Here is a 26,826-nt window from a genome sequence, read left to right on the forward strand (position 1 = left end):
GAGCATTTAAAACACCGCGTACTTTAAGCGTATTTTGTGAGATGTGCGCACGTATAGAAACCAGCAGCTTCCTGGAGCAGGACAGGCCGGCCAGGTGCTGTTGTTCGCTTGTTACCGACCAGGTGTCCCGCGCAGGGTGCAGCTCAGGGCTTCGTTTGTGCCTTTCATATTTTACAACGCACCCGCGGGTGCTTTTCCAGCACCGCGCCGGCGGCCTCGCACACCCGCCGTCCCCGCTCTCCTGTGTGCGGGAACAGGGCGGCGGGTCGGGCGGTCTCGGTTGGTGCTGGGGACCGAGGGTGATCGGGTTGAGAGGGGGGACCACGCCCCCCAGAGCGCCTCTCGGCCTCTTTTGTCCCGCGGAGGGACCCGTCGCCACGGATGCTCAAGCACCGCCCCGGGGCTGCGGCCTCTTTACCCCGCCGCCGAGGCCCCGCCCCCCTGCCCCGCCCAGGCCCCGCCCCCTGCCCCCGCGTGAATCAGCTGATCTGCGAGCGGCGGGTAGCGCGAGCGCGGCGCCGGGTGAGGAGCGGGGCTCGGGTCACGTGGGTTGCCGGGGGGGGGGGGTACACGCGCGTTTGCCGTTAGCGCCGCGCGCCGCCTCTTCCCGCCCGCCGGGTCCCCTCAGCCGTCTTCCCCCTCAGCCGTCTTCCCCCTCAGCCGCGGCCCCGGCAGCCGCCCCGCTCCGCTCCGGCACGGCGGGTGCTGCCCCGGCTGCGGGGCAACAGGTGGGGAGGGCCCGGAGTTGTGGCGGCGGGGCGCGGGGGGGGCGGGTTGTGAGGAGCAGCGGGTCCCTCTTCCCCCCGGCCCCGGAGGGTGAGCTGAGGGGCTGCAGGGGCGCTCGGGAACAGGCCCGTGGTTCACCGAGCTCCCCGTGGGCTACACGGCAGCGGTGTGAGGCGGCTGGAGCAGGCCTGGGGGGTCGGGAGGTCCCTGAGCTGAGCACCGGCGGGTTCGCCGCTGGGGAACGGGTGGCACTTGAGCGTCTGCTGCATTGAGAAGGTGTGATTTCAAAATAAAAAGAGGAGCAAGGGCTATTCAGAAATTTTTAAGTCCCTTTGAGTTTGGTAAATTTCAAGTTATTAATTACGTACTATAGCAGCTGGGTTTCAGCTGTGCTCTTTTGGCTGATACTAGGCCCTTTCTTTGTTTTGTGGTTTGTTTTTGTTTTCCTGACTCCTGTACTATTACATCTGGTTTGCTGCCATCGCTCATTTGCTGGATCTGGCATTAAAAGCTTTGCGTCCCCATCCGAAGGGATCACTGCTGTCTTTTAGTAGCAAGTTGTTTTCAATTACTCTGAGCAGATCTTAACTGGACAATGTTTTAAAACAGTGGTTGTTCCTAGTCAGTGCTGACCAAAACACAAGGACTTCTTGAGCTAGTAATGCATTATGTATGAACTACAGTTGGCAATAATAAATGAGATACATGTAGACAAGACTAATGTTGACAACGCTGTTTTGACCTGGCGGTAATCTCCTTCAGAACCTCGATGGATAATCTTGTATAACAAACTTGCAGTCTTGCTAGTGTCATTTATCGCTAAGTATGGTGCAACAAATTCATTAAGAATGTGTTTGTGAACGTGTCTGAAAGTTGTAGAAGCGTTTGTAGTATTTATTAACAGTAGCAGGTAAATAAGCACATAAGGCCGACGGGAGCCCTGGTGTTTCTGAAAGTCAGGGGCCATACCGGTTGTTCCTGTTGAGCACTGAATGCAAAATTACTTTTATATCCATGGTGCTTATTAAAGAACAGTCAATGTCCAGTGAAGGACGCAGGCCCGTGATCGTGACAATAATGTTGACTCCACAGCAGTTATTGTGGTGTGTTAGCGTTTGGTTTCTGTGGAGTTTGAATTCGCAGTATGGCATCAGTGTCACGTTAGTGACCATCTGTCCGTAACAAAAATCCATTTCATCATTTGGCACTGTTTGGCACTCTTTGCTTTTTTTTTTTCCCCTCTTGCCAAAAATGTAGCAAGTAAATGTCTGGGCAGAGCAGGTGCTGGTGTCCTACTGACCTTCCATACCATGAGAACGATGGGTTGTGCCTGACTGTTCACTCCTAATAACAACGCAGGTCATCTTAGTGGAAAAGAAATAATGTGTATGTAATGCTGCACCGTAATATTATGTAAACGTGAAAATCAGCAAGGAAGATTGCGTATTCCTATGGGGAGGAAGAAACTTTCTATTCATAATTACTCTACTTGGTTTGTAGCTGTGACCAAATGACTTCTATTTTGTATTAGCTGTGAAATTTGAATAATGTGCTATCTTAGGAGTGAATGAAAACTTGCACTGAACTTGAGAAGGTTTTTCAAGTGTCGTAAAGAGGTCTTACTTGTGAAAATAAACAGCTTTGACTGTCATTTTCCCTAATATGCATAAATGCCTAGTAATGCAACCGTAAGTGTAAGCTTTTGTAAAGAAAAAATCACTGCTGTCATATCACTCTCTTCATTTCTAGTCCATCAGTATTGCACGCTTCTTACTTAATAATTACATAAATCATTCTTCAATTGGGCCTTGAAGGAAGATCTTGCAAAACAGCTCATCAGATGTTTGGCTTTCACTTTGTTTCGTTATCATCGGAAGTTTCCCTGAGAATTACAGTCAATTTTTGTGCAGTTGAAGCTCATGGAAATGAAAGAAATTCTTTGAGCCCCTAAAATAAATAAAAATAATTTTAAAAAACCCCAAACCTAAATTATAGAAGCCAAGAATTTTAAGCCTCAATTCCTTGATCTTAACTAAGTATATAAAATGTAAATGATAGAATTATTGATGTTTCGTTGACACTATCAGAGCTCCCATCTCTTCATCTGATTCATTAATCCATTGGATGTTTGTATGTGGAGCTGCAGCTCTTCACAGAGGAGAGGTGCCAGAATTTTCAAGATAATTAATTGTAGGGTTAGGTGGTTTTGAGTAGGCTAAACAAACAAAACTAAACAAAAACACACACAAAAAAACCCAACAAACCAAACAAAAACCCCCCGAATGAACAAACCCCCCAAAACCAAAGAGACAAACCCACAGATGTCCTTACTCTGAGCAAGAACACATCACAAACTTAGAAGTTCCAAAAACGTGCTTCCATTTTCCCGTGATGTTTCACCCACACCTCTGTTGCTGAAGTGTTGTGCGACAGTTTCATTAGATTTTTTGAGACTTTCTCTGTTAATATTTTCAAAGTTAACTTTTACAGTTGGGGGTGGGTTGGTTTGTTTGTTTGTTTCCCATTTTTTCTTTTTTAGTTGAAGAAGAGACAGAAGCGTCTCGCAAGCAGTATCTCTGGTGATGAGTGTGCCTTAGTATTGTATCTCTTCCTAGAAAGTATGCTCTCTTTTTTTAGCAAGGTGTTTATGACTTATCACAGTACTATTCTATCATATTAATTTTATTTTGTATTTTTGTGGCTCTTCATCTTTTTGTGATATGTTCTTTGCCAACTCTGAAGCGTAAATCGCTGTTTTTAGTGTCCTGTATTTGGAAAACTGGAAATGTTTGGTATGAAGTGTTGCTGTTTCTGTCTATAAAGGTCTGCCTGATACTTCATTATTCACAGCAGTCAAGTGAAAGTGTGGGAATTCGTGTTGGTTATTTCAATTATTTATTAACTTGATTACTGTTTCCAAGTGTGAATCAAAACTTCTGCATGCGAGTTACAGGTTTGTGTATATTGTCTGCTGTAATCAAGTCTGGCCCTATTTTATTTCTATTTTCTTTATGTAAGAGCTTCAGACTACTTACTCTGCATCTTTCCTTGGAGATGTAGTCTTAAAAGACCATTATATTAAATAAACCATTTTCTGGTTTTGTTTCAGTGGATGTCAGACAGCAATTATAACAACGTGAATCATCTAAAGAATTTATGTATGAAACTTATTTTATTTGAATAAATAAGATTATACACATGCTTTAATGTAACTAACATTTTTAATACTTCATTCTGTAAGGCACTAGATCTAGGAAATGACATTTCTTGCAATGTTAAAAAGCCAAACAGATTGCGAGAAACAAAGATTAACTGTAGCTTTATTAAAAGTAATACTAAGGTATCTTCATAAAGATGGAAAGATGTGAGGTTGAATTTGCAAAATTCAAAATCCGAAAGGATAAAAGCATCAACAGAGCAGCCACTTTTTTCTCCTTGGTTTACGTGGTCTTAGTGAACTCTTAGTTGCCTCTCTGCGTTTCTGCACAGGCTTTAATAAAACGGTGCCTTTCCATGGTAATATGTGCTTTGGGTCAGGAACATGCTGGTGACTTCAGCTCTTTACCATTTTCTGCTTGTACAAATCTGGTTACCTTATAAATTTAGCCTGGGCGTAGAATTCTATATTATGTTAGGCTGAAAATGGATTGGTTTGGTGTTTCCTGAGTGGCATACTGAGAGTTAGAGATTGAGGTTAATTTGTGCCTTTGAAGGAGGTGTTGTTCAGTCTGTCCTTACACTGGATCCATTGTGAGATGAGTAGGTAGGACAGTCTGGCTGTTCATCGTTTGTCTGCCAGCTCCGTGGGAGTGAACCAAATACTTGCACCCTCCTCGTGCTGGTGAAATGCCTCTTTATTTAACACAGCACCTAAAGCTCTGCTTTTTCGTTTTGTTGGTGGTATGGGTTGGGCTGGTGTGGTTTTTTTTTTTTTTTTAGATTCAATATTATTTACAATGAAACAGGGGTTTCTTTTCTGTTTTACAGTTTGTGGCAATTCTGTTCCTTTAAAGAGGAATGATCAGGTGGTGATGGAGTGCTGCCACTGACAGATGGACTCACAGGACAGCAGGTGAGAACGAGCAGCTCGGCGAAGCCAGGGGCTCCCTGCAGTGTGCCAGCCCATGATCATCCTGTGCAGTTATTCTGTGCTGTCAGAACACTCGTCGTGTAGCTTACACTAAAGGGAAGAGGAGGAGTAATTTACCTTAGTTTCAGCTATGTCTGGAACACTTAATGTACTACAACAGCAACTTCTTTATTAGGTTGACTGTTGTGACTTGGGGAGGGATATCCATAGGCTGGCAACTGGAAAGGAACATTCTCTGGTGAGCAGCAAATCCTGTCTGTTACCTGCCCTGACATTTGGGATTTGGGATCAATAGCCCCGCAGTAGACTGTTCTTTTGCTCCTTGTTTCTTACAATGAGATACCTGACAGTTCAGAAGTTTTCAAGGTGGAAAGTCAGAATCTTGTAATAAATCCTGCTATGTGAATGTCTAAATTTGTCTTACACTGCTCTCTGAAGACTTATTAAATAGATAAAAGCCCAAATATCAAGCTTTGGACTGAGTTTAATGCACAATATGTTGACAAACTCTCTATCGTGTTGTGTTCGTCACTGTGCTTTGCCCATCCAAGTAAAACCTGTCTTTTGATTTTCAGTAAATGTCCTAACAGTGATGGTGGATTTCTTTAACTTTTTTTTCCTGGCTTATATATTACTCGATTAGTTCCTTTTAAATTTACGTTTATTCTAAACACAGGTCCTATGTACTTAAAGTGCAAGGTGGACTCTGAGTTTTAATGCTATGTATGTTGCTTGGGTTAAATTGTTTATTTGAATTTTAGAAGACTTCTTGACTGTCACATTTTTCTTGGTGGTTTTTTTTTTTTTTTGGTCACATGGAAAAAGAACGATTTGGGATGGGCCCAGGAACTAAGAGATACATAATTCCATCTCTTGGTTACTCTTATCTGGAATGTTTCAGAAGCAGGTTACAGAAGGGTGTTGTTGAACCTGTGCACCACAGTTACACGAATTTCTGGGTTACAGAATCAGTAGCCTGTATGAATTGGGCCTTATGGCTTTTGAATGTGCTGCTTGCATAAGTTGTCCACAGTAGGGCCTGTTGGAGTAGCTCTTTCTGGATTTGCTTCAGTTTTGGAATACACTTGATTTTTTTGTGCCTTTTTTTAGACAAAGATTGCCATTCTGTCAAAGCTTTTCTTGCTGCCTTTTATATGTAACTTCACAAGTACATGCAAAGCTGCAGGAGCTGATTTGTGTGGGGAGTAAATGACTTGACTGTTGGCAAATAAGGAGCTAAACCTACTTTTTCCTGCATGGCAAATGTTCCCTCCGCATCCAGTGGCAGAAATGTGTTAATTTGATCTCGTTGTGAGCAGCAAATATATAAAGACTATATCAGTTGTGAGTAAATGTGTCTTTAAGTGTACAAGGGAAAAGATCAGCTGCCTTTCAGGCAGTAAAGTACAAATGAAAAACAAAAGTAATGATTTCAAATAGAAAATACTTGGGTTTCATTTAAGTAACATTGAAATTAAGATTATCACATTGTAAATGAAATATGTTGACTTCCTGAAATTAAAAGTAATGCCTGAACTACTAAACCTTTCCTACCTGTGTAGAAAGCAAACTGTGCATCACTGAACCACAGACAACGTCAAGCTGATTCTGTATTTCCTCTGGTCTTTCTGTAGCTCAGGAGAGGCAGAAGGAGCCAAAGAGAGAGGCCTGGTCTATGTTTGGAAGGCTGGTTCCTGCTCCGTCACTCCAGAAAGGCTTCCAGGCCTCTGTGGAAAGACTGTGTTACAGGCAGCCCTTGGAATACAGCATGGCTTGCTGCTAACAGAAGGTGAGAAACATTTGAAAACCGAAGAGCTGAAGCAATAGCAAACTCTACTTACTGTCAAGTTTTCTTCTTCTGGATTTTTTTTTCATTCTGTGTCATACACAATTATTACATGTTTAGATTTTTTTTTAACTGCCAGTATTTCCTCAATTTTAAGTTACTTAAAGCTATGTTGGAGTAGAAATTATATATGCATATTGTCGTCTTTGCAACTTTTTTTTTCTTTTAACACTAGCTCTGAATTTCTTCCTTAAAGATGGTGATGTAATCTGAACCATGTTAACTTAAAATGATGTTTCTTGTGATATACAGTACAGCAAGAGGTTCTCTTGATGTATAAGAGCTTTGGTTTCTCTGTGCTTCTGGGAAAACATGTAACTAGCAGATACACTAGAGCGAGTCTTGGTTGTTGAGCAGTTTGGCACTCGGAATCCAAGAAAGTGTGTTTGCGTAGGTTGGTCCTTACTTGTACTGGTCAGTGGGCAAACAGTTGTAAAGAATACACTGCAAGTCGCTGCTTTGACTTTTTTGTGACGTTTTTGGAGGAAAGATAATTTAAACCTTTAAATGAAACCTAGCTTCAGAAAAAGAAAGTTACAGGTCATTTGTGAGCCTGATAGAAGCGCTGCCTCTCTCGTTGTGTTGGTTTGACTTCATTAGACTCATGCTGGTCAGTTTGTGTGTTTGTTTCAGGTGGAGAGGTGTACAGCTTTGGAAAGCTGCCCTGGAGATCAGGACTGGAGGAGTCATGTGCCAGGAGTCCTGTCGTAGAAAATACTTTGCTTGGGCATCGTGTTATTACAGTGGCAGCTGGCAGCTTCCATAACGGAGCCGTGACAGAAAGCGGCGTGGTGTACATGTGGGGGAGCAACTCTGCTGGCCAGTGTGCAGTCGCTGATCAGCCGTGTGTGCCGGAGCCACAGCCCATCAGTATTTCGGATTCCGAAACCAGCCCTCTGTTGTCAGTAAGGATTTTGCAGCTGGCATGTGGAGAGGAGCACACGCTGGCCCTGTCGCTGAGCCGGGAGATATGGGCTTGGGGGAGCGGCTGCCAGCTGGGTCTCATAACAACGACCTTCCCGGTGACGAAGCCCCAGAAGGTGGAGCACCTGGCAGGCCGCGTTGTGCTCCAGATCGCCTGCGGAGCGCACCACAGCCTGGCCCTGGTGCAGTGTCTTCCCGCGCAGGAGATGAAACCTATCCCGGAGAGATGCAACCATTGCAGTCAGCTACTCATCACCATGACGGACAAGGAAGACCATGTCATCATTTCAGATAGTCACTGCTGCCCGCTGGGGGTAGCGCTGTCTGATAACCCACCAGAAAGCCGTGGCTTCTGTCCTTCCTCGGAGACCCCGGAAGGCAAAAGTATAACAGGTAGCCAAAGCGAAGACTGTCAGAAACCACTTGTGGAAGAGCATACGCTTGTTGCTTTAGAATCTGATAGAGCAAGCGTGCTTTCCAGCAACGATGGGCAAGAAGATGGTGGAGTTTCCAGCCCTGGAAATGTTCTGTTCCCAGAGAAAAAAGAAGTGAAAGAGTACTTCATCAGTTTATCAGATCACTCATTAAATGAGAACCTGGAGAAAAACATCTGCACAGAACCTGAGCAGGTTGGTACCCAGTAACAAGCTGTTAATCTGCTGCAACTCTTGTGTATGTGACAATGTTACTCTCTTCAGGAATGAAAAAATGTTAGTTTAGTTTCTATAGTTTCAAAGTGTTTCTTCTCTGTGATGGTCCTCAATTTTTAAGTGGAAGAGTTCTTGTTCAATAGGAAACCTTTAACCTGAGCAGCCTTGCCAGTGCTATAGTCTCTCTAGAACCACGTGAGCAGATTTCCCATTCTTCTAGCAGTTTTATGGTGCATGGCTTTCCTGCTTGGGTGGGGCAGGAAGCTGGTACTTGTCTAATTTACCTTTAAGGTAAGACCTTTTCTATATGTGGAACAAATCCCTCAGAAATCTAACTTCTCAATCAGTTAAAAACTCTTGATGCAATTAAAGATTGTAAAGGTAACGTTAAAGTGTTGACCAAAAGACTTTTAGTGTTAATCATGTAGAAGTGGCATAAACTGATAAACAGGGATGGGAAATACAGAAGTACTGTTCTGTTTTGTGTGATGTGGAAAATGATTCAAAAATACTGGTTTGATGCTGTAGCAGAACAGTAAAGTAATAATTTTTTAATAAGCATCAGAAAATGCTTGATATGAAGACTCAAGAGCTCCCTGCCAAACAACTACATTTCACACTATTTTGAAAAAAGTCTTATTTGGGGTGGAGAGGAAGAAGATAGAACCCAGAAGTTATTAGTCAGAAAACTAATGCAAAACCTTGCAGTGCAGTCTGGCAGTCCCCATGTAATTACTGTCCTGCTGGATGATTATGGAAGAGCTAATGCCTGTAAATGAAACTGCCACTCAGTGACTCAATATGCAGAATTCATAGCAGAATTCTGAAAACATTCCAAGTGTTATGTAGATTTTTTTTTTTTAATAGTTACTATCAGTAATTCACAGTTATTCTGTGAGATAAATTTCACAGTGCCTAAAAGTTGATTTTTTTGTTGTGGCCTCTGATTGGGGGGGAAAAAAAAAGTAGTATTAAAACCAAAACGAACGGTCCAGTAAGTTGGTGATTCAGCAAAGTTATGTTTTCCTATTCTGAGGGAAACTTATTTCAGAGTGATAAACGTTGTGTGAATACAGTTGTTGTTCCTTTTGCTTAACTGAAAGTAAATCCCTTTTTACATTTGTTTGCAAAGATCCTTTTTTTCATTGGTAATTTCAAAAAAACAGACCCACAGTCTCTTATGGATGAGCTACAAGACAAGTGCGCCAGACAAAGCCCAGACCACATAGAAATGGTGCTTGGTCCTAACTTAAAAAATGTGATTCTGAGGAACAGATGTACATATAAGTATAAAAAGCTTCCTCATAATGTCTCATTCAGTATAGCATATAGTTTGAATAGTGAATGTATTTATCATCATCTTACTGTTATGTGCTGTCTGATAATTTCGAATTTTCTTTGGTTTTAGCCTTCTCAAGAAGAAGAACTCAGTGCTTGTATCCCTGGCCCTCCAGGTACCAGCACATCTGCCTTGAACAGCTTGGTGGCCTCTTGTGCGTCAGCAGTCGGTGTGAGAGTGGCTGCTACGTATGAAGCTGGAGCGTTGTCCCTGAAGAAAGTAATGAACTTCTATGGCACTTCTTCAAGTGACCCAGCATCTCAGTCTGCTGGCGGGTCCCCGGGGCCCGAGGCTCTGAAGGACAGTCGAGAAGAGCAGGTCAGGCTGGAATCCATGCAGGGGAAGAAGAGTTCCAGTTTAGTAGACATTAGAGAGGAGGAATCGGAAGGAGGGAGTCGGAGACTTTCCCTGCCCGGCTTGTTGTCACAAGGTAAGAAAGCACACTGGGAAATCCAAGAGTCTGGAAAAGTTATAGTAATGTGGAGGTTTATAATTGAAAAGAAAACACATTTATTGAACGTAAATCTAATCACTTACCAAAGGTATTTATGAACTATAAACCATATCGTAAGACTTGAAGGTGGTGGAGGGAGTGAAGACTAGCAGATACTGTGTGCCAAGAAAACCGAAAATAGTGGGGTGAGCAATGTTCTTTATTGGTCAAGTAAGGTGAAGCGCGCACATGGTAGTAGTCTGGGCATCTTGTTGTAAAACAACAGCAAACTATCTTTCATATAGGTTGCATAGCAGATAAAAATCTGAAGCCTGTAATCCCTACTGCACCAAGCTGGTTTTGAGCCAGGGACCTGGAAATATTCCAGTTCCCACTGCCAGACTGCAAAGTTAATGACCTTCCCTCGTAGATTTCAGGGTTGTTAATTGCTCTGAATGGATGGGTACATAGTTTAGTTCTATAGTGATCTTGGATCTGAGAGGAGACTTTAGGCAGTATTGAAATCTTTTGGTCACTGCAAGGGTATATTTTCTTTCAAAACTTACCTTCTTTTAATGTATAGTGTGTTTTGGTTCATTTGCTTCAGTATAACTCTGTAGTTCTCATATGCCTATTATCCTTTAATAGCTGACAACAATTGAGATCTGTCTCCTTTTAGCACATATGTTCTGTGTATCGATAACCTGTCATCTTACATGTCAGCCTTTGCTCTCAATCTTCATTAAGGCCTCTTTAAGAAGCCTTGATCAGTTATCAGATGGTACTGTTACTGTATAACACACGGGCTGAGTGGTACATTTCCCCAAAATGATGAGCAATTTTTTCAATCTCTTTTCAGTTTCTCCAAGGCTCCTCCGGAAGGTAGGGCGGGCAAAAATGAGGACTGTGGCTCTGACTCCAACCTACAGTGGTGAGGCTGATGCTCTTTTACCCTCTCTAAGGACAGAGGTGTGGAGCTGGGGAAAGGGGAAGGAAGGACAGCTTGGACATGGCGACGTTCTGCCGAGGTGAGATTCCGCTGATAGATGTTTTTAGTGGGTCACTAGGAAACACAAGTGTTCGACTTCATCAGATTCAGACAACTGCCTTGCATTGTGTTCTTGTTCTTTTGTGTTGTGAACTAAATTCCTCCAAGTCACATGGTTTATGCTGTGTTGTTACTGAATGTCAATCTGTTGTGACTTTTCCGTAGGAGTTTTGGTGATATTTTAACTTTGTCCAAATTGGGGTGAGGTTTATCATCAACTTTTGCTCTTCATGACCTTTTTGACTAAGCTGGTTCATTGCCAAAAGAATCCATGTATGTTTGTTTTTCTCTGATTTGTTTTGGGGGAAAAAAACCCCAAACAACAAACAGACTTGGAATCTGTTTTTGTCTTAAGAATACCTCTGATAATCTTTTTATTTCTTCTGCCTCTCCTCCACCCGGCTTCTGGGGATTGCCAGGCTTCAGCCGCTGTGTGTGAAAAGCCTAGATGGTAAAGAAGTGATTCACCTCTCTGCTGGTGGCCATCATTCCTTAGCACTCACTGCCAAATCCCAGGTAAAAGTGGTTGTTATCATTTATTATCTATGACATAAGTATCATGTTTGGTGTTTTCTAGGTTTTTCTTTCTTTTGCTTCTAAACTTGTGTTGCCGTTTGTGGGAGGCAACTTGGAAGCAGTGTGGAATTTTAATTCAGTTCCTGCCAAAGTTCTGCGTGTACCATCAAGATGATGTTTAAAGATTGCAGTGACTCTCTTTGGTGCGTTCCATTTCTGAATGTGATAAGATAATTTGAGAATATAGGAAGACAGTGGAAATTAGGGAAGTGCTGCTTGGTAGATGAATCTTATACCCTTGACTTGTGTATGTTTGCATACTGATATATGTTTCCATGTATATAAACTTACATTCTCATGTTTAGCTCTGTTTCTTCCAGGTGTATTCATGGGGCAGTAATAGCTCTGGCCAGCTTGGTCACTTGAACTCCCCAACAACGGTCCCTCGTCTCGCAAAGGTACTTTCTGTTTTTTGTATTTTTCTTCTTTCAGTTTAGAGTCTCTTCTTAATACAAGTGAGTGCAAAGTAATTTCTAAAAACTGACCTTGTTTCTGTATCTTTGTGCCATATACTAATAGAGCCCTTGACTTCTTTAGCTTATATGGTGAATATGATCCTTAGATGAGCTTGTGAAAATCTACCCAAGAAATCCTTTACACAGACTCCCACTGTTTTTTGACTGCATTCAAGTTCTAGAACTGCAAAATGTGTCTGGTTGTATTTTCATATCAGATTTTACCTCTACCTTGTATTTGGTTTCTCTGATATCATGTTGCATTGCTGAAACTTCTGAATAGCTTGGAACGCTGTTTTTATTCTAAACATTCTTCTGGCATTTTCAGCTTTGCTAGACCGTGACCGTATTTGTTGTTAATTTCTGTATTTCCTGAGCTGGTTTGGCAGTGGGTTTTCTGATTGGTTTGCACTTTCACATCAAGTGAATAGCCAAATAACGATTTGGGGTTAGACTAGACCCTTGGCTGTATTTTCTGGTACTTGTCTTAGTGGAACACTAGCTGCAGAGTTTTTCAGCTTAGGCCTTATGCAAATGAATGTATAGCATGTTGCCTGTTCCAAATATACAGATTTCCCAGTTAAATGTAGAGGGGAGAATAGTGTTCCAACTTTAATCTAGCTCACCTGATGTCCATTTAAAAATAAAACTGATTTATGTTTTAAAGCCAAAATATCAGCCGTTAGAATGAAGACTGGAAAGAAAGATAATTTTCAGTATACGTGCAAGAAATGTATTTGTTATGAGACACTGAAGTTGAAAAATTACCAGTTATCACAATACTTTTTCTTGTCAGGTGCATGATGTGCATGTGTGGCTAGAAGAGTTAAGTTCTCTCATCTCCTACCAGCTCCAGGTGATGATTTCTAATGTTGTTTCTTTCTGCATGAATTTCAGGTGTGTGGTGATGGTGTTTGGAGTACAGCAGCAGGAGCAGATTATTCCCTCTTCTTAGCAGATGAGGAAGACTTCCAACCTGGATTATATTACAGTGGCCAGGAGACAGCAACAGACAATTTGCATGAAAACAGCTGTACTAAGAGTCCAGTTTTGTTACTATCCTGTAGCAAGGTGAGTGGTATTTCCTCTAAGTTAGTGCAAATCCTGCTGATGCTTTTTGGAAATAGCACAGCACTGGTGGTTCAGCTAGCTTTAATGGTGTCGAGTCAAGCACCTGGCCCCTAGCAGACAATTCCAAGCACAGCTTACAGAAGGCAGAGAGGAGGCCTAACTGGTATTGTTCTCTTTCCTGCCTGTTTCTTAGTTTTTTCCTTCTGTCTGAGAGACAAGGAGGTGTTTCCAGCGTGTCTGATCCATTTCTTTCCATGCGTGCATGTTGCAGAAGCGCACCTGTGTCTTGTGCTCTGTTTTCGCCACGGTCTCCATGTGTTTATTCTTTGCTGCTTGGCTGTTCATTTTCCTGTCATTTCTCAAGTGACTGAGGCCCTGCCTGCTCTGTTCATTCTGCTTCCTTAGCAACTTGTTTGTGAGGGGGCAGAAGGTCCCCCTGAATTCTGCACCATCTCCTTCCCTGCCCCTGCCTTTCTCGTAGGTGTAAAGGGGGATCTGAGCAAAAGCACCAAAATGTGCATTTGCACGTTTATGGGAGAGATGAGATGTGCCTGTGAATTTTCTTCACCAGGCTGGATCTGGTATCTGCCTGGAAGTTGGCAGGAGGTGGGGGAGCGTGGACTCCAGCTCACGTCCTCAGAGTTGCATGTATCCATTCAGACCACCCTGAGTTTGAGGTAACCAAAAGGAGATGGCGAGGGTAGAAAACAGCACTTTGTCTCAGCTCTTCTGGGTCTGGTTGCTACTTCCCAAGCTGGAGAGGGATTTGGAGGAGGGACAGGGATTTAGACATGGTGTCCGTGCATGTGCAGGCACAGACACACACACTTGTGTTCCTTCTACAAGATTGTTAGCCATTCCCTTCTCTTCTCTTGTAGGGGGACTTGTAGGCTCTCACATGTCAGAATTGGCCTGTGGGTTGCTTGGTGAACAACTCTGGCTCAAAGTTTCTAAGGAATCCTCTGTTTAATAACAAAGGAAATAAAAGTAGAGCTCAGAAACTCAATTACTCTATGGTATTGCATGTGAACCAGGATTAGTGAGGAGACACAACACATCAGTGGCACTTGTGCTGACCTTAGAGAAGAATTTTATTTCAAACTACTGTGGAAAGCAAGTACCTACCAATACCCACACTAATACCACTGTGGTGTTAGTGTAGTTATTAGTACTAGTTCCGTTTATTGACACTGTAATATTACTCTTATAAATAAATTGATGTCTTTTGGGTCCAGAAAGGACTATAGTTCAGAGCACAGTTATAATAATAAAGTCTTGTTATTCTTGCTTCCTAATTAATAGGAGAAATAGCTGATGTAATTATACTATTTACTGTCAACATTGTTGATAAAGCGTGAGGTTTATTGCAGTTCTTAAAAGTGACTGAACTTTAGGTCAGTGTCTCTTGACAGGGAATGGTTGCATGAATCGCCTTAAAAGATGGTCTATTTATTGTCCGTTAGGCTCTGTGAGTACCAGGAAAATGAACAGCATTGCACATAAATGTTTCTTCTAGTTTTTTCAGTCCTGCATTAAGCCAGTATTGAATGGATTGTTTGTCACTGTAAGTAATTAATACTTACTGTCACTTAGTGCTCCTAAGGATATGCTTTATCCTGTATCACCCTATTTTTAAATTGGAGTGTAAAAAGAAAAATACTAAAGCTGCTATTTTTTTTTTTCTCTTTTTCATCTTTCAGATAGGGTACATAAGCAATGTGATAGCTGGTGGTGACAACTGCTTGGTATTAGTAGACAAAAACGTAATGGGATATATTGCCAGTTTGCATGAGTTGGCTTCTACTGAGAGAAGGTTTTATTTCAAACTGAGCGAGATCAAATCTCAGATTCTTAGACCTCTTTTAGGTTTAGGTAAGAACTTATTTTGATATTTTCTTTAACATTATTTCCCCTATGCTCCACAACATATTTCTTTATGCAAAATTTAAAAGTAATTATATATTTTAAAGATAAAGCTAGGGCGTTACTCTTCTCTATTTGTACTCTCCTGACTGTTTCACCTGAAATAACTTAATTATTTGAGCTGTATTTGGTTGAAAATTGTTGAGTTCCTGATTCCAGATAATGTAACCATGAGGCGAAATTGCCGATAAAACATCTAACCAGCACCTTGTGGTAATTCTCTTTATTAACGGGTGCTGCCCTTTTGTGAGGTAAGCTAATTTGCTTTCTGGTGTGTTACAGATAACTTGGGCAATGCAAATACAATCCAGTTGTTGCAGGAAATGGCAAGCAGGTTCAGCAAGCTGTGCTATCTCATCGGTCAACACGGAGCTTCTTTAAGTAGCTTTCTTCATGGAGTAAAAGAAGCCAGGAGCTTGGCCATCCTCAAGCACTCCAGTCTCTTTTTGGATAGTTACTCTGAGCAAGTATCCGATTCCCTCTGTCTTGAGTCTCTGACCACAAGCAGCCCTGAGTTAGGGGAAGGTAGACCGTGAGGGAAGCTACATGAGTAACTGTTGTGCAAAATGGATTCTGCAATTTTAAATGTATGGAGAATTTTATGCTAACTAAAAATTGTCTCCCAGAAGAACGATTCCTCTGTCCTGGTATCTGCTAAACAGCTGGCATCCCACCTTTCACCCTAAAGGCAGAGCTGCTTACTGCTCAGAATTGTCTGAATTGTCCTGGTTATTTTTGTTAGCTTAATGCTTTTGGGAGAGTAAGTATGTACAGTCACGCTATTTACTGTCTTTCTCCTCAATTTTTGTAGTTGCTGGACAATTTCATCCAAATGTAGCAGAAGTCACATCATAGTTAATACCTCTGGGCATTTGTGGAAAATAGTGGCTTGACAGGGCAGAGAGTCTAAAAATGTTCTCTCTAAATGTAGTCTTGGTTACCAGACATCTGCAAGTCTCTAAGGGAACAAAATTTCAAGATCATCAACTTCAGCTGCTATGCAGTAGAACTTTGAATGTGCAGCTAGTTGCACTTTTTTCTAGCACAAGCACAACAGTTACTATTTTTACTGGGTCTGTGATAAACTTAGGCCATATCGCCCTAAAAGATTTCTTCTCCATTTATCAAATGGGTTGTTTGCACTTGTAAATGTGTATTTTCTCCCTTTCTTTCTTAGTCTTTGACTTCAGTTTTTCTTGTAATCTGGATTTCCAGAATTGGTTCTCATTACTCAGATGAGAAGAGTCTCTTAATCTCTTCATCCTCCCTGTCAAAGACTGAAATACCTTCTTTCTGGTTTTGTTGCTGCCTGTCTTCTGCTCTCCGCCTTTGGTTTCTAATACTTCATACATTTTTCTGTGTATGGCATCAGAACCTATGCGTGCTCCTCAGTATAGTGCCTTGAGCAACCTGAGTATTTTCTGTTAATTGGGCTAAACTGAGACCTGTTCCCTCAGAGAAAGGTGTTCTTTCAAAATGCTTTTCTTTTTTGGTAGGGGAAAAATGAAAGGTAGAATAGCAATGAAAGAGAAAAATCTCATCTTGAGGTTTCCATCTTGAATATAATTGGAAGCTGGCAGTATTAAACTGTTGAAACAGATGGCCTATTCTGTACGTGCCCAAATTTGGGGGAAACAAAAAAAATTCGATTTTTGTTTCAAAGTAAGCCCTCTGCATTACTGCTGCCAGCAGCAATGTGGAATAGGAAGGTGTGTTCTGTCTGCCACGTGGAAAGTGAATACTGAGTGGTCATGAGTAACATTGAGTGCTTCACTGTTTAATATTTTCTCAAGTACTTAGGTTACTGGTATAGTAAAAGATATTACAGGACTCGTGGCTAAACTGTTAGAAACTACAAGAGCTGCTGTTTCCAGGGATGTTCTTATTCGGTAACTGAAGCTCTTTTTCTTCCCCATTTTAGGTATTGTACTTCAGTGACAAACTTCCTCGTCATGGGAGGATTTACGCTTCTGGCAAAGCCAGCAATGTAAGCAAAATCTGCCGTTGTCTGGGGTTTTGATCAACTAGCAAAGAACTGTACTCTGAAGAACTATGTGTGTGTAGTAACGAGCATGTGAGTCTTGGCCTCAGCCACATTGAGTACACTCATTCCTTTCTCAGCAGATGAAGAAAAAGTTACTTCCTCTCAACTGTGATAAAAGTTTAGGTTAAAATGCTGCTGAATGAGTTCAGTTACCTTATCTTGAAGGTGGAGAAGGGAGGAAAATAAAGCATAAACTGTTGTAAATTCCTTGAAAGAAACAGAAATGCATTTCAGATTATTATTTTTTTGAAAGCTCAGTCTTGAGGTTAAATTTTCATCTTCTATTCAGCGTTTGTCAGTATTTCATGCTTTCAGTTGTTTCAAGAAAATACAGAACAGCAAACTTTTCTTTAAGAATCAGTAAGAGTAGGTAACGTGAATTCACTGTCATTTGGATTCTTTATGGAAGCGCTTTAAAATGATGCAAAAATATGAACACTTCTGCATGCGTATCTCCTCTGCCTCTCAAGGTTGCTTTACTTTATTTCATACATAGAAGCTCTTTAAATGTGAGGAAGGAACTGTACCTTAAGGCGAGATGGTTTATTTGAAGTTTATAGATCGTGAAGTAAAACTGTTGAATAGTATTTTTGTCTAGGAAATAATGGCACTGCACCTTTCACTCTAGTGCTGTGAAGAAGTTGCTGCAATTAGGGTATTTTTTTAACTTGTCTGAGGAATTTCCAGCTCCTCATTCCTAAACTGTGTAATCTGAGAGCAATTCTGTTGCAGCTGCTTAATGGAGCACTTGGAATGTAGTGTAAATGATGGTATTGGAAGTTCTTTGAAACCCCGGGGTACCTAATGCAAAGAATCTTCTGCACCTGAGGACCAGTGCCAAAGACTAAATAAAAAAATCCCACTGCAGAGAGATACTGAGAATCTTTCTGCATTGGTCGAGATTTTTAGGGTGACTTACAGGAAATCTTAATTCAAGTGTAAGCCCATCTATAATTAGTACTGAAAAGTTCTGGATGCTGAAATTGCTTGTGCTGAATTCTTCAGATCAACCGTCACTCTGTCAGGTGTCACAGCTTCTGTTGCAACCAAGGTCCCATTCAGGTTCTGAAACCTCAGGGAGGAGATGTCTTAGGCATTTTGTCCTGCTATTTGCAAGGGGAAGTCAAGAATATTTTTGTGGATAATGACTAATTCTTAAATATCATTAGCAGACCCAGACAAGGTGAGTTATTTTGGTCTGTGAACTGGCATCTTCCTGCTGATGTAGAGTTTTAGGGACCCTGCTGTGCAGCCCCTGGCTCTGTTGTGCTGTCCCTGGCACCAGCTTTCTCAGCCTCACCTGGTTCTTGCAGCGTGTGGTTCAAATACTTCCCAGCTGGCTGTGGTTTAATGCAGATGTCTCACACGTGTCAGCACCTGTGCACACAGACATGCTGAAGGAGAGGGAAAAATAGGCTTGTTTTCCTTTTAATGAAGAAATCCTGGTTTTGTGTGCTAATGCATTGTCTTCAGAATCATTTCCCTCCTCTTCTCTGAACTAGATTAGTTCTCCCTCTTGGAAATCAGACTGAGGATTGAACAGATTTCCTGCCTTTCTTTGAGGTAGGATGTAATTTTTCAAGTTAGGGGAAGACTGGTCGGTTGCCTTGAACAGCAGGGGTGGGGAAGAGATTATTTGGATCTATTTAGGGAAGTGCACTGGGGCAAAGTTAAGATTCCTTGAGGCCTTGTATGAATCAACAGTGTTAGAAACTTACTACTCCAACAGTGATGGGGAAGTCATTCCACCTGGCAGCTCTTCTACGAATCAAGTGTTAAAGGGGAAAAGACAATTAGTTGCTCTCCAGCTTTCTTCCTCCAGTTTAATGACTGAGTATGTGAGAGTAGAAGTAAAAAAAGTCCTGTGTTGCAGTTGTTAGAGAGCGACATGTCTATATTACTGAACTTCCTTAAATTAATTTGGAATAGATTAATAAGCAATATGCATTTGCCTTTAATTTTTATTGGTGTATGAGAATCCAAAAAGGAGCATTCTGAGATCATTTATATAAAACATCGCTGATGTCTTGCTGTCTTTTTTCTTCTCTCCTCCCTCTGTTCCCCAATGTTCCCATCATTTAGAGACTTCTTGAGTAAAAACCAGGAGCTGTTACAGAAACTGTCTGAGAAGAATGAGGAAAACCTCCAGCTAGTGGAAGTTCTGAATGCTCTGTTTTTCATGCCATTTGGACAACTTCATAATTACGCTAGAACTCTGCTAAAGCTTGCCACGTGTTTTGAAGTGGTAAGCCGGCTTTGTTATCTGTATCTGAATAAATATACACATGAAACTCGGGCTCGGAAATAACTGTGTGAAGCAAATGCCAGGTAATTAGAAATAGCTTAGTCCTCCGAGAAGGTACCTTGGGCTTGGATTTGCTGCAGGGAAGATCCTGCATGTTGAGTTGTGCAATGTTACGCCACACCTGCACAGATCATGTGATGGGCAGAAACTGGTTACCCTGCCAGAACTTGTTTGTGTGCCTGAGCACTGAAATTCAAATATATTGTTTTGATATCTGTTGCTTTTCAGTTCTATCTGGCATGATTGCTGTAGCTATCCTTGGCTGTAATACTCTACTAAAAATACTGCGTATATATTAGGTAGACTTTTACCACCCATTTAGATGTATATAATTGCATTCTTTTGAAATAAAAGGTGACTAAACAGGAGCAATAACTACTTGTACCTTTATCCCAATATAGTAAACTCCAGTATTATAGCTGCAATTATTAGCACTACTTCTGCTACAGTTTAAGCTGCAAGAGGTAGATCTTGTAACTGTACGTTAATCATTCTCCTCTTAACATTCCATGGAATTTTTGTGATTTTAAAAGCTCCCAGCACACCAACAGAACATGTGACTGAGAAAATAACTTGGCCTCTGCTGTTACTTCATTAATCAGACTGACTGTCATGCATTTAGTGCTAATTTAAGCAAACGAGCAGTTGCATTGCAGCTGGGTTAGTGGTGTTGGCACAGGTATTCAGAAACACTCTCAGGTCTGTCTTACCTTGTGCCCTCAGGCATCTCCAGAATACCAGAAGCTACAAGATTCTAGTTCTTGTTACGAGAACCTCGCTGTCCATCTGAGCAGGAAAAGAAAAGAAGCAGAATACACACTTGGCTTCTGGAAGACCTTTCCTGGGAAAATGACGGTATAATGACAATTGTCAGTCTGTTAGCAGCTGGAATCTCTTGCTGTTGGCATTATACCCTCTGTCTGTTACTAATGCTACTGTCCCATTGCACTTCTCATTTTCCTACTTTGTATTGCTGTAATACTCTTAACTTTAGAAATGTTGAGCCTTTACTGTGAAAGGCAAGTAGCACTGAGTGTTAAGTCCCAATCAGTGAGAAGTAAGCTGCTGCACTTTTGTTTTTAACCCTACCCGCAGGACTCCTTGCGGAAACCAGAGCGTCGTTTAATCTGTGAAAGCAGCAATCGGGGTTTGTCGCTGCAGCATGCTGGAAGATTCTCTGTCAACTGGTTCATCCTCTTCAACGATGCTCTGGTACACGCTCAGGTAAGCAGCTTGTCTCCAGGAACAGAACCTTTTCTCTGCTTCAACGGATACGACACGCTTTTCAATAGTGAAGATAAGTTTTTGCACCGTTCACGTAATGTTGCCTGAGTTCCTCAAAAATCATATTTTGTTCATGTTTACAAATAAGTTTCCCTTCTCTTTCTCCTTGCCTGCAGTTCTCAACGCACCATATTTTTCCCTTGTCCACACTGTGGGTAGAAGCTCTTTCAGAAGAAACCGGTAATGTGTGAGTATTCTTCCTTGTGATACTGAAATAGTCAGATTTCTTGGGAGGGAGGATGGGCATTTTGTAACCAGTTATTGTAAACTAGGAGTGGAATAGGCTGGCTGCAGTCATGTATACCCCTCTTGCTTGTTTCAGAAAATGTATTGTATTTTTACATCCTAAAAAAAAAAAGCTGTGTAAACAACAGAAAGAATAAGGTAGTCAAGAGGAAAGCAAGTAGTGTTTCATGCTGCTTGTTTTCACTGCTGACATAATATTAAAGTGAATGCTAGCTGGGGGGGCAGAGGGAAGCTTCAGTATTCCTGCTCTAAGAAGCTTTGCCTTGTTCAGGATGAAATTTCACTAGATTAGAATACTTTTTTCCCTCTCATGTAGGAATGGATTGAAGATTACAACACCAGAGGAGCAGTTTGTTCTTGTTTCTTCAACACCACAGGAAAAGGTGGGCATATCTACAGTTTTTGCATGGCTTCAGTGGTATGAAGGACTTTTTCTCTCCTCCTACAAACCAAAGGGGGAAGTGTTCCCTAAGCATTCATGGACACTAAAGCCTTCCTGCAGCTCGATGTGCAGTAGTAGCAGTGCTCCCATTTACATTGCTGTGCTGAGCAGAGGTGGTTGTAGTTCCTGTGAGGGCGAGATCCGATGCAAAGACAACTGTTGGCTGAATTCTGTGGTGAAACGCTTTCTGTTTCAGACCAAGTGGCTGAGGGCGATAAGCCAAGCGGTGGATCAGGCCCTTAGAGGGACTTCTGACTCAATTCTATATGGAGCTGGTGGGAACGTGCCAAGACAGGAACCTCCTATTTCTCGCAGTGCCAAATACACCTTCTATAAGGACCCTCGATTTAAGGATGCTGTTTATGATGGGAGATGGCTTTCAGGAAAACCCCACGGCAGGTAAAAGCATTTGGACTTAGTAGCCGAAAACAGAATGAGGTGATTGTGGTCTCAATAAGTAGGCTCGCCCATGGAAGCTATTTGGGAAGTAAACAGCTTGTCTTACACACGTACGGCTTTGTGTTTTTCCAGAGGAACACTCAAGTGGGCGGATGGAAGAATGTACTCTGGGACTTTCCGGACTGGGCTGGAGGATGGGTAAGATCCTCACACTACCTGTGGAGCCAGAGGGCAAGAAATACCTTTTGGAGTAGGAGATAATAACAAAAACCTTTTGATTAAAGGTTTTGCAGTGAATCTTACTGACTTAGGGTTATATATTTTAATGAGCTATATCTATATGTTGATATAATCCCTCATTTATCCAGAGGTATACTAGTTGCCCTCACAACAGGCTCTGCAACTGCATGATTTAAAAACTTCCTCTTTCATAAAAATTTAACCTAATTGGGGTGTGATCAGCTATAGGATAGAGGAGAGAAATGGTAAAACAGCCAAGAGGAGAGAGAATTGGGTGAGAAGGTGTAAAATCCTAAACAGAGGAAGCCAGATGAAAAATCTGCAGTCAACTTTCTGCTATATAGGCAACTATTAACTTCTTGTGTTGCAGCATTCTTTCAAAAGTTCTGATATCATGTTTTTAATCCTTCTAGAAAATGCAGTGCCCTTCACAGAATGTAGTCATGCGTCATCTCTAATGCTTTCCTTGCCGTATTTCTGGTAGAGCAAGGGTTTAATAATTCAGGAAGGAGACAACAAAATCTTGAATCAAGACTCCAGGGTTCAGGTGATGAAAACAAAACTAATGAGGGTGTGTGATCCTGATGATTAAGATAATTGGTACAGAGGAGTTTGAAAATAGGATGAACAGAAGCCCTAGCCATTATCAAGTAATCTGGTAAAACAAATAATACCGCTTGAAAGTAATTTATTACACAGCTTTGAATTATCTATGGATTTCATTGCTAAGGATCTGCTAAGGGCACTCTTGAGGCAAGAAGTTTCACTTCTTCCCAGAGGCATCTCTATATGAATCTTGTGAGCAAGACTTGTCTGTACTGGGCAGGATAGAAATATATAAGGAGTCCTGTTGGCTTCCAGATGTATTTTGAAAGTGTTGAGTTGGAGGGGAAATTGAAATGTGGTCTGGCTGCAGACAGCTTTTTAAAATGCACCTTGCATGATGTCAAACTGTAAAATCAGATTAGAGCTTGAGTTGTTTGTAACTAAGAGTAAGTGTAACCAACCCTGGTGATTTTAGGGTTGTTGGAGATGGAAATATTGCAAACAAATCCCCACCAGAAATAAATGGATTGGTATTTAGGATTATCAAATGCATATATTTGTATTTCAGCATGCATGCTGTAGTCTTAGCAGTTAACAATAGCGATGTCGTGTTGGGGTAGATGTGCTCCAAAGAGAGCCTTCAGAACTGGATTTTGGTCTTCCCAGAAAATTCAAATCAATAGAAGTTGTGCATCTCATTCTTTTCAGGCATACTGAAATTGTGAACAATTCTGTGCTACTGTTTGAGCATAATTGGAAGCTAGCATCTCTCTTTTTTTTTTTTTTAATATATTCTCTGTAGCAATACTTGTTATCATCTTTCCCTGTAATAAAAATGTGCTTGAATTACCAAGACCTGAAGACGATAGCGAAGGTAGAAGCGGTCTTAGGATGTGAGAAGCCTTGTGGCCTTTAGAAAGCTGAGAAGAATGTGGTGTGGTAGAGAGGGGAATGCTCACACCATGCCCCAGTCAAACAGGAGAGCAGCACAGACCACATTGACCTTGTGATGCTGGAATTCCTGCTCTCTCTTTAAAAAAAAAATATATATTAAAAAAAAATCTGTAACTGCTGTAGTTGAAGAGATATGCTAAAAATGACCTAGAGCATTCTGATTTTAGAATGAGTCTGTATCTGTTGCTCTTTTTAATGAAATGTTTTAGCGTCACAGCTGCTTGAGTTCCATTTCATTGCGTTGACAGGTACGGCGAATACCGAGTGCCGAACAAAGCGCTGAACAAGGATGACCATTACGTGGGGTACTGGAAGGAAGGCAAAATGTGTGGGCACGGGGTCTACAGGTAACACGTAGCACTTGCGTTGCTGAGGTGTTGAAAACAAACAAACAAGTAGGTTATAGCAATCCTACTCTCTTTTTTGTTGTTGTTGTAGCTATGCTACTGGTGAGGTGTATGAAGGGTGTTTCCAGGATAACATGCGGCACGGGCACGGGCTGCTGCGCAGCGGGAAGCTGACCTCGTCCTCTCCCAGTATGTTCATCGGGCAGTGGACGATGGATAAGAAGTGTGGTTATGGAGTTTTCGATGATATCACACGGTAATGCTTCAGTTCCACAAATCCTTAAGCTCTGGTCTGACGTACAGAAAGAGTAGGAAGGGATTGGATCTGTTAGTAGCAGCTGTAATGCATGCCTGAGTTCTATCAAATCAAATGCTAGTTCTTCTCTAAAAGCAAAGAAAAAGGTCCTTGACAAGTTACTTTTTTATTATTATTACGTGGATGGAGAAAACATCATGCTCTATTCTCAGAACAACTGGAAAAATAGATTGTTTCAAACTATTTGGGAGTTGCACTTAGTTTCAAACACTATAGGCTGACCTCTGTGGACTTACACTCACAAAAAAGTATAATAGTAAGTCTGAAGGAGGCTGATGTTTACTTGTGAGCAATTATTAGCTGTCTACTAATGTTTTTTATGGCATGATCTTTGTTAGACTTTTATCCAGAAACTTTCTACAATGTGATCTATTTGCTTACAGTTTTTGCACTCTGATATTCTCAAAATGTCACATGTGACTCTGTAGTTCTCCCTCCTATCACCCAAGTAGAATAGCTTGGCTTCTTTCATTTATTATCCTCTCAACTTGAGTCAATTTGAGTTTAGGTAAAGAAATCAAAAGCTTTTGCAAAAATAAATCCCTACAATAAGCTGTTTGCGACTCGGAGATGGCACAAAGCCAAAGAATTATGTGCAACTTGGACTGTATTCTTCCTATTTCATTTTTCTTCAGAGGAGAGAAGTATATGGGAATGTGGCAGGATGATCTGTGCCAAGGCAATGGTGTTGTGGTGACGCAGTTTGGACTGTATTACGAAGGAGCCTTCAGCACCAACAAAATGATGGTGAGTTGAACACCCAACTGCGCTATAGAGACTTTTCCTACGTGTGTCAGACTGTGCAAACTTTCTGTTCTTCCAACCTTCTCTTGTCCTGGCTTTTTAAACTGGCTGTATAATCCCTGTTCTGTTTGACCTGGGGCAATTTCAGAAACTGCTTTTAAAAAAACTAGTATTTGCTAAGAATTAGTAACAGGTTTTTCAGTGTATCTAAGATCTGCCTTCTGTTGTAATTACTGCTTCGTGTTCTTTGTGATTCCCTGTGCAGGGGACTGGAATTCTTCTCTCTGAGGATGATACGGTCTATGAGGGGGAATTTTCAGATAACTGGACTCTGAGTGGAAAGGTTGGTATTACAGTTGCCACTTGTAAACTCTTACCATCTCAAAAAAAAAAATCTTTCCTTGTAATTTGGTTCCCGATGGATTTAAGTTAATTTTATTTATTATCTTCTCTGAAGGGAACACTGACCTTGCCCAATGGAGATTATATTGAAGGTCTCTTCAGTGGAGAATGGGGATCTGGGATAAAAATCACAGGAACCTACTTCAAACCCAGCTTGTATGAGAATGAGAAGGACAAACCTAAAGCATTGTGAGTGGTGAATAAGAAATAATTTCTCATATGTTTCAGTAATACTTTGGAACATAGCTATTGTCTTTTCTCAAAGGCCAGTTAAAAATATTTTTTTCTGAAGAAACAGATTTTGAAAACACTTTTCCTTTTTCATTCCTCTTCCTTCTTGCTTAAGAAATAAAATAAAAGCTGTCTTTGTAGGTGTTCTTGCTTGAATTACTGCTTGAATATGGAAGAAACAGCATAAAATGACAGGAGAGCTGACATGCTGCTGCTGTCCTGCAGCAGCCTCAGATTTTTATTTATATAGAACCTGTTAGAACCTGAGTTCACAGCTGCTGCTGACTTTGAGGTGCTGAGAAAGGCTGAGTTACATTTGAGTGATCAAGTCAATCTCAGACCCCTCTGCCTTCTGCCAGTTATGCTGTTAGTAAATTAATTCAGTTAGTATGTCATTTAACAATGCCACTGGGGGTACATTTGGGCAGAATTAGCTGGTTACTACACCTCTTCTAAACAGTGCATGAGAAAATAGTACAAAAAACTGCTGAATTGCAAAGGAGAGCATTTTAACACCTTGGCAAAGATAATTTTCAGAAGTATCTATAAAACCCTATTTATAGCAGATGCATTAGATCAGTTTGCTTCATTATCTCTGGGGAGAAGAAATGTTTTATTTAAGTCATAACTGAGATATCCTTGAGTAGAAGACATTTAAGTAAATTTAAAGAGCCGTTGGCAAAATCTGAGTATTTGGTAGCATGATATACTGGTGTACAGTAGTAGTAATTGTTGTACAGGATTCAACATCTTTGAGGCGTACTCTCAAAATTCAGATTAAAACGGGAAACACAACTCTGTTTTTACTCCGATTACTTCTCAGCACTCACTGGTAATTTCTTTTGAGGGAGCTGCCACCCACACCAGGGGCAGGTTCAGAGCCTCCTGCTGCACCAAACGCTCTGTGCCAGCAGGGAGTCAGGGATAAATGCGTGTACGTGGTTGTGAACATTGCTTGTTAAGCAAGGGCTTCGTCTGCCCTTTCCGGGCTCTCTTGGAGTTGGAAATCTGGTGTAATTTGCGCAAAGGCATAGGGTCTGCTGCTTCTGCCTTGTGAAACTGCAAGCATGGGGAAATACCCGTGTTGCTAGTTCTCACCTCAAATGTGGTAGAAAAATATTAATGAAAGGTCTGATGGTTGGTTTAAATCAAGATAGAACTGTTAAGCCTGACAGTCTTTATTTTCTTTATGAAAGCTTTTCAGAGCCCTAAATGTCGTTCTGTGTCCGAGATATAGATACAGGG

At 41.4% G+C, this 26,826-nt stretch overlaps 1 protein-coding gene across 3 annotated transcripts in view; it reads left to right on the forward strand.

The window, feature by feature from the left end:
- The first annotated feature begins 453 nt into the window (after positions 1-453).
- The window catches only part of ALS2 (alsin Rho guanine nucleotide exchange factor ALS2), a 33,893-nt gene continuing 7,520 nt past the window's right edge, over positions 454-26,826 (forward strand). For 2 of the 3 annotated variants that reach the window (XM_065637696.1, XM_065637698.1), the window contains exons 1-24: positions 454-522; positions 4,714-4,798; positions 6,451-6,605; positions 7,296-8,215; positions 9,645-10,005; positions 10,868-11,036; positions 11,476-11,572; positions 11,953-12,030; positions 12,985-13,158; positions 14,859-15,030; positions 15,364-15,544; positions 17,003-17,068; positions 19,208-19,370; positions 20,154-20,285; positions 20,526-20,654; positions 20,831-20,901; positions 21,277-21,343; positions 21,599-21,801; positions 21,934-21,999; positions 23,790-23,888; positions 23,980-24,144; positions 24,840-24,951; positions 25,214-25,291; positions 25,406-25,539. In XM_065637696.1, the coding sequence (XP_065493768.1) occupies positions 4,779-4,798; positions 6,451-6,605; positions 7,296-8,215; positions 9,645-10,005; positions 10,868-11,036; positions 11,476-11,572; positions 11,953-12,030; positions 12,985-13,158; positions 14,859-15,030; positions 15,364-15,544; positions 17,003-17,068; positions 19,208-19,370; positions 20,154-20,285; positions 20,526-20,654; positions 20,831-20,901; positions 21,277-21,343; positions 21,599-21,801; positions 21,934-21,999; positions 23,790-23,888; positions 23,980-24,144; positions 24,840-24,951; positions 25,214-25,291; positions 25,406-25,539 (3,812 nt within the window). In that variant the 5' untranslated portion in view covers positions 454-522; positions 4,714-4,778. Of the gene's footprint in view, positions 523-569; positions 729-4,713; positions 4,799-6,450; positions 6,606-7,295; positions 8,216-9,644; positions 10,006-10,867; positions 11,037-11,475; positions 11,573-11,952; positions 12,031-12,984; positions 13,159-14,858; positions 15,031-15,363; positions 15,545-17,002; positions 17,069-19,207; positions 19,371-20,153; positions 20,286-20,525; positions 20,655-20,830; positions 20,902-21,276; positions 21,344-21,598; positions 21,802-21,933; positions 22,000-23,789; positions 23,889-23,979; positions 24,145-24,839; positions 24,952-25,213; positions 25,292-25,405; positions 25,540-26,826 lie in introns of those variants that run through there. The other variant, XM_065637697.1, reaches the window with a different exon arrangement.

This window comes from Caloenas nicobarica, chromosome 6, assembly GCF_036013445.1.
Source record: "Caloenas nicobarica isolate bCalNic1 chromosome 6, bCalNic1.hap1, whole genome shotgun sequence".
Classification (NCBI taxonomy): Eukaryota; Metazoa; Chordata; class Aves; order Columbiformes; family Columbidae; genus Caloenas; species Caloenas nicobarica.